The sequence below is a fragment of the Rana temporaria genome, chromosome 3 (genome assembly GCF_905171775.1).
Source record: "Rana temporaria chromosome 3, aRanTem1.1, whole genome shotgun sequence".
NCBI lineage: Eukaryota > Metazoa > Chordata > Amphibia > Anura > Ranidae > Rana > Rana temporaria.
The window spans coordinates 17,538,820-17,552,379 of record NC_053491.1 but is presented as its reverse complement, the minus strand read 5'-3'; the positions used below and the strand labels follow the sequence as shown (position 1 = coordinate 17,552,379).

The following is a 13,560-nucleotide window of genomic DNA, read 5'->3' as shown; positions in this document are numbered from 1 at the left end:
AAAAACCTTCTGTGAGATCCTGCAAGATCTTCTTCTTCTTTCCCAACAAATGCTGTAGTTTCGTATGGCGCATGCGCAAAATAAATTGCATGACATCATGTGCCTCATCTTGTACATGTGTATCGCAGGCATTTTTTTTAATGCAGGTTTCATAAACGGGGACCCAGGCAGCACAGAAGTCGTACAAAAATAGGTAAGTATGAAGAAAAAGTCACAAGGTATGTATGATTGTTTCTTCCCCCCTAGTCAGGTTTAACCACTTGAGACCCGCGCTATAGACAAAAGACGTCAACAGCGCGGCTCTCAAGTGCCAAGTGGACGTCTTTGGACGTCCTGTTATGAGCATTACCCACGCGCGCCACTGGGGGGCGCGCAGCGGGTAAACACTGTCCCGGCGCATCGCTGGGAAGCCGATGCGTGTACCTGGCGGCCGCGATGTCCGCCGGGTACACGTGATCGTCGGTAAGACAGCAGGGACGTGGAGCTCTGTGTGTAGACACAGAGCTCCACGTGCTGTCAGGGAGAGGAGACCGATCTGTGTCCCTTGTACATAGAGACACAGCATCGGTCACCTCCCCCAGTCACCCCCCTCCCCCCACACAGTTAGAACACACCCAGGATACACATTTAACCCCTTCCTCACCCCCTAGTGTTAACCCCTTCCCTGCCAGTCACATTTTTATAGCACTGATCGCTGTATAAATGTGAATGGTCCCAAATTTGTGTCAAAAGTGTCCGATACGTCCGCCGCAATATCGCAGTCCCAATAAAAATCGCAGATCGGCGCCATTACTAGTAAAAAAAAAAAATCATAATTCTGTTCCCCATTTTGTAGGCGCTATAACTTTTGCGCAAACCAGTCGCTTATTGTGATTTTTTTTTTTTTTTTACAAAAATACGTATCGGCCTTAACTGAGAAAAAAAATCGTTTTTTTTTTTTTTAAATTGGGATATTTATTATAGCAACAAGTAAAAAATATATATATTTTTTTTAAATTGCCACTCTTTTTTTGTTTATAGCGCAAAAAAAAAAAACGCTGAGGTGATCAAATACCACCAAAAGAAAGCTCTATTTGTGGGGAAAAAAGGACGTCAATTTTGTTTGGGAGCCACGTCGCGCGACCGCGCAAATGTCAGTTAAAGCAACGCAGTGCCGTAAGCTGAAATTTCGCCTGGGCATGAAGGGGGTTTATGTGCCCAGTAAGCAAGTGGTTAAAGAGGAAGTAAAACCGTTTTTTTTTTCTTTTGAAAAAAAAAAAACCTGCAAGAGAAAGGCATAATGAGCTAGTATGCATAGCATACTAGCTCATTATGAATGACTTACCTGAGTTCGAAGCCCCCTAAGCGATTCTCGTTGCCCTCCTCCGCTGCCGCCATGTCCCTTCCGCGCTTCTTCCGTTTATCGCCGTCTGGCGCTGTAATTGGCCGGATCTGCAATGACGTCACTCCTGCGCATGCGCACGGGACCGGCAGATCCCTGCACATGCGCGGGAATACGGCATTAACCCCCATTATCCCATTCACAAAAACGGCACGCTCAGTGCGCCTGTGCCATTATCTACGGCGCGCATGCAAATATCTCCTTAACCGTGTAGGTTTAGGAGATATTTCTTGCACCTACAGGTAAGCCTGAATCTAGGCTTACCTGTAGGTGCAAGTTGTGTGGTTTTCACACTGAGGCGCTTTTCATGCATTTTAGCTCTAAAAATAGCGCCTGAAAAGCGCCTCTCATGCCTCTCCAGTGTGAAAACCCGAGTGCTTTCACACTGGAGCGGTGCGCTTGCGGGATGGGAAAAAAAGTCCTGCAAGCAGCATCTTTGGGGTGGTTTGGGAGCGGTGTATACACCACACCGCACCCAAAAGGCCCTGCCCATTGAAATGAATGGGCAGCGCTGCCGAAGCACCTGCAAATCACTTCGGCATCACCGCAACATGGGTGCTTTTAACCCTTTCTTCAGCCGCTAGCGGTTTTAAAAGCGCCCTGCTAGCGGCCGAAAAGCGCCGCTAAAACTACGGTAAAGCGCCGCTAAAACTAGTGGTGCTTTACCACTAACGCACTCCTGCCCCAGTGTAGGGCCGGTGGGGGACAAGGAAGGTCCTCTTTAATTGTAGACACTGAAAAATTAACTGCCTGGAATATACTGTATTGTACATTTAAATATGATATACCGTATTTGCCGGCGTATAAGACGACCCCCTTCATACTAGTCTGTCTGGAAGCTGAGCGGTAGCCAGAACAACCGCTGACATAAACAGGCTTTTTTCAGATCTCACTGTGCCATTCCATTCCATTACATGCCTCACTGTGCCATTACATTACATGCCTCACAGTGCCATTGCCTACCTCACTGTGCCATTATACATGCCTCACTGTGCCGTTAGTAACATGCCTCACTGTGCCATTAGGAACATGCCTCACTGTGCCATTAGGAACATGCCTCACTGTGCCATTAGGAACATGCCTCAATGTGCCGTTAGGAACATGCCTCACTGTGCCGTTAGTAACATGCCTCACTGTGCCGTTAGGAACATGCCTCACTGTGCCATTAGTAACATGCCTCACTGTGCCATTAGGAACATGCCTCACTGTGCCATTAGGAACATGCCTCACTGTGCCATTAGGAACATGCCTCACTGTGCCATTAGGAACATGCCTCACTGTGCCATTAGGAACATGCCTCACTGTGCCATTAGGAACATGCCTCGATGATCTCCCTACCTTCTCCTGTATGCCCAGTATGTCAGACAGCGGCCATCCATGATTCAAAAGCCGCGCCTCCTCCTCAGGCTGTCCTGTGATAGGCGGAACACTCGTTTTCCCAGCAGAGCCTCTGTTCAGTGTTCCGCCTATCACGGATGTCCTCTCGTCCGAGGCCGAGGGTGAGGATGAGAAGGCATCCGTGATAGGCAGAACACTGAACAGAGGCTCTGCTGGGAAAACGAGTGTTCTGCCTATCACGGAACAGCCTGGAGGAGGAGGCGCGGCTTTTGAATCATGGATGGCCGCCGTCTGACCACAGGTACCCGGCGTATAAGACGACCCCCGACTTTTGGGGCATTTTACATGAAAAAGGTCGTCTTATACGCCGGAAAATACGGTATTTTTTTTAATAAATATAAATTTTATTATTTTCAGTATGTTTAGCATTGTGACTGTAGAGTACATTTCTTACTATAGATAACTGTTTTGTTTTGTAGCATTTTTTTTGGACAGATTTTACCATACTCTATTGTTTCTGTTGTTCATAGCGCCCCCTGGCTGCGTCTGTGGTGCGGCGTATGAATGATCCAAGTTTCTCAGTCTTCAAGTATCATATCTTATGCGGAATGCAGGAGACATTCTGTTCATCCAGGGAAGTGGACTCCACCGTTGTCTTCTGGATGGGAACAGCGCAAACAAGGTATCGGTCTTTCTGACAAGTAGCAAACAATATTCATTATCGCTCTGTTCCTGTATCAATGTATAAACGCATGTATATGTTAATTCTGACTAATACCACCTATTGATTGCATGCATGTATCATTCCACAAAGGGACCCTAACCACCAGGATTCATGTTATCAAGTAAAATATTAGTGTTACTAAATTTTATTTATTTTTTCTTAAAGAAAAAAAAGTTTTCCAATGAGGTGGGGCTGTGCCCACACTGCATGGGTTAACTGCCCATTTTTGTCTAGGGGAGAGGAGAAAGTAGATTTACTTACCTAATCCTCCCAGACCGTTCCGACACCCCCGTACTTTTGCAGTCTTGAGTTGTGGACTGTTCCTGACATCATCAAGCCCAGAGCAGGCTCCATAAACCAGGAACAGTCCACTGCTGGGCTGTGGGGGAGCACCGTTTTCTGGTAGAATGAAGGATCGGGTGAGTAAAAGCTTTCTCCTCACCCCTAGACAAAATGTGCTTTTGACTCATGCAGTGCTGGCACTGCATGGGTCATTTAGAGAGCGATCTTCTCCGCCGCTTCTGGGTATGGGTCTTCGGGACTGGGTGTTCCTATTTGATTGACAGGCTTCCGGCGGTCGCATACATCGCGTCACGAGTAGCCGAAAGAAGCCGAACGCCGGTGCGGCTCTATACGGCGCCTGCGCACCGACGTTCGGCTACTTTCAGAAAGCCTGTCGGAAGACTGTCAATCAAATAGGAACGCCCAGTCCCGCAGCCCATACCCGGAAGCGGCGGAGAAGATTGCTCTCTAAAACGGTAAGTACTGCTTCGTTTTTTTAAAAAAACACCCGATTCCCCTAGACAAAATGAGCCTCAATCTAATGTTAAAAATTAAAATTTCCGGGTGAACCTCCACTTTAAGGTACAAAAACGTCTACAGTGTGCAACAGCCCCCCTAACACTTACCTGAGCCCATTTCGATCCAGCAATGTTGCACGGGAGTCTTGGCGGTCTCAGACTCTCCCACCTCATTGGCTGAGACATTGGCTCTTGGTACTGTCAATCAAGGTCAGAGAGCCAATGAGGAGAGCGGGCGGGGCCGAACCGCAGCTCAGGGTCTGAATGGACACATCGAGCAGCAGCTCGACTCGAGTGCCCCCATAGCAAGCTGCTTGCTGTGAGGGCACTCGGCAGGAGGAAGGGGCCAGGAGTGCGGGCGAAGGAACCCGAGAATAGGAGGATCTGGGCTACTCTGTGCAAAACCAACTACACATAGCAGGTAAGTATGACATACCGTATTTGCCGGTGTATAAGGCGACCGGGCGTATAAGACGACCCCCTAATTTTACATTTTTTTCAGATTTTTTGCCTGTACTCACCGTATAAGACGTCCCCCCTTCCGAAGCTTCCGACGCTTCATATTTCTTCCTTCTAGAGCCATGTTCTTATTCATTCTTGCTGGAGCCATATTCCTTGCTGGAGCCAATCACGGCAAGCCATGTATTCTATTAATGAATACAAAGCCTGCTTGGATTGGCAGAGGCTGTAACATCAGCCCATGCCTCTCTGACTCTCAAAGCCAATCTGAGCAGGCTACTGTATGTAGCCTGCTCGGATTGGCAGAGGTTGTTACTCCAATCCAAGCAGGCTCTGTATTCATTTGAATACATCCTTCGCCGGGATTGGCTAAGCCGAAGCTACATACAGTACTACTGCACATCCAGCAGGCATCCGAGCAGCTGACCCGGCGTATAAGACGACCCCTGCTTTTTGCCCATTTTTTTTTTTTATGTAAAAGGTAGTCTTATACGCCAGCAAATACAGTAGTTGTTGTTTAAAAAATAAAATTAGACTTTAGTATCACTTTAAATAAAAAGAAGGCTATGCTCCCTGCTCTGTGCAGCAACATCAAACCGAAAGCTCACCTTCCTCCTCTTCAGGCAGTCCCTACCAGCGGCTCCTCCCTTCAGGTGTCTCCTGTAGCGAGCCGGTTGCAAAGGAATCGCATGTACATGCACGCGCTCCCGCGCCAGGCTGCGTGTGTCTATAAAAACACACTGCACTGGTATGCCGCGCTCCCTCTGCACAGGTGTTTGACTGACAGCAGCAAGAGCCTATGGGTTCGCTGCCTTCAGTTTCTACTGTGAAAGCAGAAAGTGAAGGAACAGTGATGGAGCTGGAGACAGTGCTGAAGTGGTGACATGGATTCTGAACCAGGTGAGTGTTTAGAACCTGGAGTGGGGCGTTTTTTTACCTTAATGCAGAGAATCCATTAACCACTTAAGGACCGTACCAATATGCTGCTAAATGACCCAAGGGGTTTTTACAATTCGGCACTGAGTCGCTTTAACAGACAATTGCGCGGTCGTGCGACGTGGCTCCCAAACAAAATTGGCGTCCTTTTTTTCCCCACAAATAGAGCTTTCTTTTGGTGGTATTTGATCACCTCTGCGGTTTTTATTTTTTGCGCTATAAACAAAAATAGAGCGACAATTTTGAAAAAAATGTAATATTTTTTACTTTTTGCTAGAATAAATATCCCCCAAAAATATATAAAAAAAACATTTTTTTTCCTCAGTTTAGGCCGATACGTATTCTTCTACCTATTTTTGGTAAAAAAAATCGCAATAAGCGTTTATCGGTTGGTTTGCGCAAAATTTATAGCGTTTACAAAATAGGGGATTTTATTGCATTTTTATAATTTTTTTTTTTTTTACTACTTATGGCAGAGATTAGCGATTTTTTCCGTGACTGCGACATTATGGCGGACACTTCGGACAATTTTGACACATTTTTGGGACCATTGTCCTTTTCACAGCAAAAAATGCATTTAAATTGCATTGTTTATTGTGAAAATTACAGTTGCAGTTTGGGAGTTAACCACAGGGGGCGCTGAAGGAGTTTCGTTTCACCTAGTGTGTGTTTACAACTGTAGGGGGGTGTGACTGTAGGTGTGACGTCATCGATTGTGTCTCCCTATAAAAGGGATCACACGATCGATGCAGCCGCCACAGTGAAGAACGGGGAAGCCGTGTTTACACACGGCTCTCCCCGTTCTTCAGCTCCGGGGACCGATCGCCGCACTCCAGCGCGATCGGGTCCGCGGGACCCACTGCTTCGGACCGGGTCGCGGGAGTGCGCCCGCGACCCACGGGTGGGTACTAGTACAGGACGTACCTGTACGTACATGTGCCCAGCCGTGCCATTCTGCCGACGTATATGTGCAGGAGGCGGTCCTTAAGTGGTTAAAAGGTGAAAAATGTATAGACTTTCATTGTAACAAACTAACATACAGTATATCATGCAGAAAAAAAAGACCCAACAGCACCAACCTTTCCCTTGTTGTTTTTCTCTATAGAAACTATACAGTTGTGGACGTGGCCAAGGGTCAGGTGGAGGTACGAGGCTTGAGCTGTCCTGGGCTGAAGATGTGTAGCCAGCTGAAAGTACAGAACATGCTGTGGATCGCCACTGAGGTGTGAATTTATTATAAAGATGTAGAATCCCAGGGGTGACAGATATTGGCTGTCACATTACATCATATAATTAAGTAGTGTTATAGAATGCTGAGAGAACCACACTACTAGTTTGGAGTTTATTCCACATAGAAAGCCAACATGTTTCGGGAGCTTAAGCCTCACTCTTCAGGGCTTGTGAAAAATATATAAAAATAATTTTTATACAGAGTAGATATCTACAGGTTGTATGTGCCCCCAACTGTACATCTGTCTACTTTTTCCATTCCATCTATTATTTTTCACAAATCCTGATGAAGGAGGAGGCTTGACCCTCAAAACATTTCAGCCTTTTATGCGGAATAAACATACCTCCCAACTTTTTGGGGTGGGAATGAGGGACACCTATTAGAAAAAGTATGTAGGCATAGGATTCACCCCTTGCCACGCCCCTTAACCACTTAAGCCCCTGCCCATTATGCAGCTAAAGGACCTTGCCCCTTTTTGCGATTTAGCACTGCGTCGCTTTAACTGACAATTGCGCGGTCGTGCGACGTGGCTCCCAAACAAAATTGGCGTTCTTTTTTTTCCCCACAAATAGAGCTTTCTGTTGGTGGTATTTGATCACCTCTGCGGTTTTTATTTTTTGCGCTATAAACAAAAATAGAGCGACAATTTTGAAAAAAATGCAATATTTTTTACTTTTTGCTATAATAAATATCCCCCAAAAATATATAAAAAAAAAATTTTTTCCTCAGTTTAGGCCGATACGTATTCTTCTACCTATTTTTGGTAAAAAAAAATCGCAATAAGCGTTTATCGGTTGGTTTGCGCAAAATTTATAGCGTTTACAAAATAGGGGATAGTTTTATTGCATTTTTATAAAAAAAAATTTTTTTACTACTAATGGCGGCGATCAGCGATTTTTTTTCGTGACTGCGACATTATGGCGGACACTTCGGACAATTTTTACACATTTTTGGGACCATTGTCATTTTCACAGCAAAAAATGCATTTAAAATGCATTGTTTATTGTGAAAATGACAGTTGCAGTTTGGGAGTTAACCACAGGGGGCGCTGATGGGGTTAAGTGTGACCTGAAGTGTGTTTACAACTGTAGGGGGGTGTGGCTGTAGGTGTGACATCATCAATTGTGTCCCCCTATAAAAGGGATGACACGATCGATGCTGCCGCCACAGTAAAGAACGGGGAAGCCGTGTTTACACACGGCTCTCCCCATTCTTCAGCTCCGGGACCGTTCGCGGGACTCCAGCGGTGATCGGGTCCGCGAGTCCCGGTCACGGAGCTTCGGACCGGGTCGCGGGCGCACGCTTGCGACCCACGGCTGGGTACTAGTACAGGATGTACCTGTACGTACATGTGCCCAGCCAGGCCATTCTCCCGACGTATATGTGCAGGAGGCGGTCCTTAAAGCGGTTGTAAACCCCATATATAATTATTATTTTTTTAAACCTGCAAGGCAAAAGGCATAATCAGCTAGTATGCACCGCATAATAGCTGATTATGAAATACTGACCTCGGAACGAGGTGAAGAACACTTAGCTGGTCCACGCCGAGCGAGATGTCATCTTGCTCCGGCGTGTCTTCCGGGTATCGCCGCTCCAGCGCTGTGATTGGCTGGAGCGGCGTCGACGTCACGTCGCGTGCGCGCGGGAGATTTGAAATCGGCAAGGTCTGGCGGCTGCCGGTCCTTTCGCCGTGGATTCCCCCTGTGAATGCACTGCTACAATTCAGCGGCGCATTGCGAGGGGAATATCTCCTAAACCGTACAGGTTTAGGAGATATTCTTTATACCTACAGGTAAGCCTTATTATAGGCTTACCTGTAGGTAAAAGTGAAAAATAAGGGTTTACAACCACTTTAAGTGGTTAAAGCCGGGCACCCCTTCCATAGACTCCCATGTTAAACCTCAGTCTAGTCATTAGCACAGTGAGGCATGCAGATGGACACTCTAGGCTTATACTCGAGTCAATACGTTTTCCCAGTTTTTTGTGGTAAAATGAGGTGCCTCGGCTTATATTCGGGTCGGCTTATACTCGAGTATACGGTAATTGAATAAAAAAATACAAAAACAATTGTTTAAATAAATGTACAGTAATTAAAGCGTGTCTGATTTTTATGTTAAAACCCACTACGTAGGATCAGAAGATATCTATCTACAGTCTGCAGGGCATGTGTCCGTTGAGTGCCCCCCAGAAAGAGGTTGACACGCCAGCAATGGTAACCTGCTTCCTGACAGCGTTTGTGGCAAAGGTCAGTGTACTGAGGGTGGCAATACCATACAAACAGGGACTTCTCTCATTTAAAATTTTACATTTTATTGCCTAAGTTTTATTCCTTCATACAAGTCGGTATTAATGCATGACAAACACATTTCAAATGTATTTTGAACCCTGTGTATACAAGTCCTTTGATATAACACCAACTAGAAGCAGTGACCTATTTATTGGGATACAGTGGGGCAAAATCATTATTTGATCCCCGGCAGGTTTTGTAAGTTTGCTCTCACACAAAGAAAAAAGGGTCTATAATTTTTATCATAGGTATATTTTAAATGATAGAGACAGAATATCAACCAAAAATCCAGGAAAAAAAACACATGATACAAATGTTATAAATTGAGTTTCAGTTCAGTAAGTAAAATAAGTATTTGACCCCCAAGCAAAACATGACTTGGTGGAGATACCCTTGTTGGGAAGCACAGAGGTCAGACGTTTCTTGTAGTTGGTGATCAGGTTTGCACACATCTCAGGAGGGATTTTGGTCCTCTCTTCTTTACAGATCTTCTCGAAGGCCCGGATTCACAAAGCACTTATGCCGACGTATCTTGAGATACGCTGCGTGTAAATATGCGCCGTCGTATCTATGCGCCGTGCCCACAAAACTAGATACGCTTGAAAATAGGCTTCCTACGACCGACGTAACTTGCCTACGCCATCGTATCGTGGGCGCATATTTACGCCGGGCGCATTTGCCGCTCCCATCGATTTTCTATGCAAATGAGGGAGATACGCCGATTCACAAACGTAGTTGCGACCGGCGCATAATATACGCGGTTTGCGTAAGTCGTATGTCCGGCGTAAAGTTATTCCCCATATAGGAGGCGCAACTCATGCACGTGAATATGACTAGGCGAAGGTTACGTCGTAGGCAGTGATTCAACGTATCTTAGGCAGTTGTTTCGACGTGATTCTGAGCATGCGCACTGCGATGCGGCCACGGGACGGCGCATGCGCCATTCCTTTTAAGTACTTCTATGGTGCTTGGCCCATCATTTGAATGGGGTCACGCCTCATTAGCATGGCTCACGCCCACTTCCACCTATACTGGCTTACGCCGAGGAAACCCAGCGTATCTTTAAGAGCGAGTGGGAGCAAGTGCTTTGTGAATCCAGTGCTTGCCTCTGTGCGCTGCGCCGGCGTAGCGTAAAAGAGATACGCTACGGCGGCATAAATATGCGCCGATGTATGTGAATCCGGGCCTAAATCTTTAAGGTTTCTTGGCTGATGCTTGGCAACTCGAAATTTAAGCTCCCTCCATAAATGTCTTGTAGGATTAAGGTCTGGAGACTGGTCAGGCCACTCCATGACCTTCATGTGCTTCTTGAGCCACTCCTTTATTGCCTTGGCGGTATGTTTTGGGTCATTGTCATGCTGGAAGACCCATCCATGATCCATCTTCAGTGTTTTGGCCAAGGGAAGGAGGTTCTCATCCAAGATTTTACAATACATGGCTCCCGTCCATTGGCTGCTCAATGATGAAAAGTTTATATTGTATCTTTAGCAGAGAAACGGCCCCAAAGCATAATGTTTCCACCTCAATTGTAGGGATGGTGTTCTTACATGGCAAGCCGCATTAATGCCAAAGAGCAACATTTTGGTTTCATCTGACCACAGCACTTCCTCCTAATCTTTCTCTGAATCATTTAGATGTTCATTGGCAAATTTCAGACTGGTCTGTACAATGTGTCTTCTTAAGGAGGGGGACCTTGTGGGTGCTGCAGGATTTCAATCTATGGCAACGTATTGTGTTACCAATGGTTAGTTTGGCAGTTGGCCTTGAGATCATTCACAAGCTCTCCCGTGTAGTTTTGGGCTGATCCCTCACTTTTCTCATGATCATCCTCACCCCATGAGGGGAAATCTTGCATGGAGTTGCAGACCAAGGGTGATTGATGGTTATTTTGTATTTCTTCCATTTGCAAATAATCGATCCTACAGTTGTCTCCTTCTCACCAAGCTTCTTGCTGATGGTCTTGTGAGTGAGTGAATTACTTATATAGCGCTACAAATCAGGGCTGGACTGGGCCAAAAATTTGGCCCTGGACATCATCCAGACTGGCCCACTTTGACAGGTCTCTCCCACTGCGGCAGGACAACTCCCGCACCCCCTCGGCCACTCAAGCCCCCTCTCCCCCTTCACTAGCCGTTTTACTTTATTAGAGTAGAGCGGCTGGTACTGGTACTCTTATAGGCAGTGCCAGTGGGGAAGCTAGACATTATTTCCCCGGGGGGAAAGAATCAGTTTGGTGCCCCCCCCTTATGGGACAAGATTAGGCAGAAGTGGGAAACTCCCAGGCCATAGCTGTTGAGTCAGATGTTTGTCCCCTCCCCCATGCTCCTCTGTCATCCCCCCTGCTCCTCCCCCTGCTTCTTTGTTCCCCCCAGGTGAGCGCTGTGGGCCGGGAGAGGAGGTGAGCGCTGCGGGAAGAGCAGCGGAAGGGGTGGCGGTCCGTTGTCACTGAAGCTGGCCCACTGAGCCATCGGCCCACCGGGAAACTCCCTGTAGTCCCAATGCCCAGTCTATCCCTGCTACAAATGCGAACTGAATCGCCTCAAGGCGTTTGGCATCCATTTTCCTTCAGTTTAACCCTCAGAATAGGTGGGTCTTTAGTTTTTTTTCTGAAGGCCAGGTGATTAATTTCCATTCGGATATTAGTTGGTAAAGCGTTCCATAGTCGAGGTCCTTGAACTGAAAAATGGCGTTCTCCTTTGGTCTTATATCGGGCTTTGGGAATTTGTAATAATTTTTGGTTAGTTGATCTAATAACTCGATTTGGGTTTTGTTGTTTTACTTTCTCACTTAAATATAAGGGCGCGCTTCCGTGTACACATTTGTCCGTTATGCATAAGGCCTCTCGACTTGTGACTCAGTCCTTTATGGGCAGCCAATGGAGGGATCTCAGGGATGGGGTGATTGGTTCCCAGGGTTTTTTCCCTGTTACCAGTCGAGCTGCCATGTTTTGGATAATTTGGAGCCAGGCGAGTTGGTACTTTGGGAGTCCAAGGTAAAGGGCATTTGCATAATCCAATCTGGAGTTAATGATTAACCCTACCACTACCGCTGTGTCTTCTTTAGGGATGAAGGGAACCACTCTTCGTAGGAGCCGTAGAAGATGGTGCGATCCGCTAATTACTGATCCTATTTGTGCATCCATTGTCATGTCCGAGTCGAAGATGACTCCTAGACATTTGACCTTGGTGCTAGGGGTGATGGTTTGTCCCAAAATGGGTGGAGGGGTCCAGATAGTCCTGGCCAGTTTCCTCCTGTTTGCATGGAGTTGAATTATTTCTGTTTTTGCTCCATTGAGTTTGAGGTGACTCTCGATCATCCAGATGTCTATCTGAGTGAGGCATTGTTCTAATGCGGGGTATTGGTTCTTTTTGTCGCTGATACGAAAATAAAGTTGGGTATCATCCGCGTAGGAGTGATAGAGAAGGTTGTGATTACTAATAATTTTTAGGAGTTGGTGGAGGTAAATATTGAATAGCACGGGCGATAGGGGAGATCCCTGCGGGACTCCGCAAGACACGCTGCGAGATTCAGATGTGAAAGGTCCTAGTTTTACTATCTGGGATCGATTTTCCAGGAATGATGAAAACCATGGTAGATCCGAGTCTGCCACTCCAGCTATCTCTTGTAGCCCATTCCAGCCTTGTGCAGGTCTACAATCTTGTCCCTGACATCCTCTGACAGCTCTTTGGTCTTGCCCATGATGGTGAGCTTTGAATGAAAGAAAGAGATTCTGTGGACAGATGTCTTTTATACACATATCGAGTCGTCGTTAGGAGACCCTTCTTACATTGACAAGACTAATCTGTGTATCACATGAGCACCTCCTGTAGCCAGTCTGTGGGAACCAGAATTATTGTTGGTTGGTAGGGGAGCAATTACTTATTTTAATCTGTATAACTTATAATATATATAAGATTAAATTATTAGATATAATTTTTATCGTTTTTTTTGGATTTTTGGTTGATATTCTGTCGCTATCATTTAAAATACAGCTATGATACAAATTATAGACCCTTCAATGTCTTTGTAAGTGGGCAAACTTACAAAATCAGCAGGGGATCAAATAATTATTTCCCCCACTGTATTGAAAGGATTGTGTAGGTATACCTGCACTCTACATAGTTGGTGGTACATTTTAGGCCCCGTACAGACGAGCGGACAGTCCGATGAAAACGGTCCGCCGGACCGTTTTCATCGGACATGTCCCCTGGGAGATTTCGGTCTGATGGCTGTACACACCATCAAACCGAAATCCGCGCGGACAGAGAACGGGGTGACGTAGACGACACCGACGTTCTCTATCGCGCGAGTTCAATGCTTCCACACATGCGTCGAATCAATTCGACGCATGCGCGGGATTTCTGTCCGCTGGTTAGACGTACTAACCAGCGGACATGTCCGCCG

At 46.3% G+C, this 13,560-nt stretch overlaps 1 protein-coding gene across 1 annotated transcript in view; it reads left to right on the top strand.

The window, feature by feature from the left end:
* LRRK1 (leucine rich repeat kinase 1) overlaps positions 1-13,560 on the top strand; it is a 305,999-nt gene that overhangs the window by 274,698 nt on the left and 17,741 nt on the right. The window contains exons 29-31 of the mRNA XM_040342319.1: positions 3,250-3,401; positions 6,744-6,861; positions 9,001-9,114. Of these exons, the coding sequence (XP_040198253.1) occupies positions 3,250-3,401; positions 6,744-6,861; positions 9,001-9,114 (384 nt within the window). The remainder of the gene's footprint in view (positions 1-3,249; positions 3,402-6,743; positions 6,862-9,000; positions 9,115-13,560) is intronic.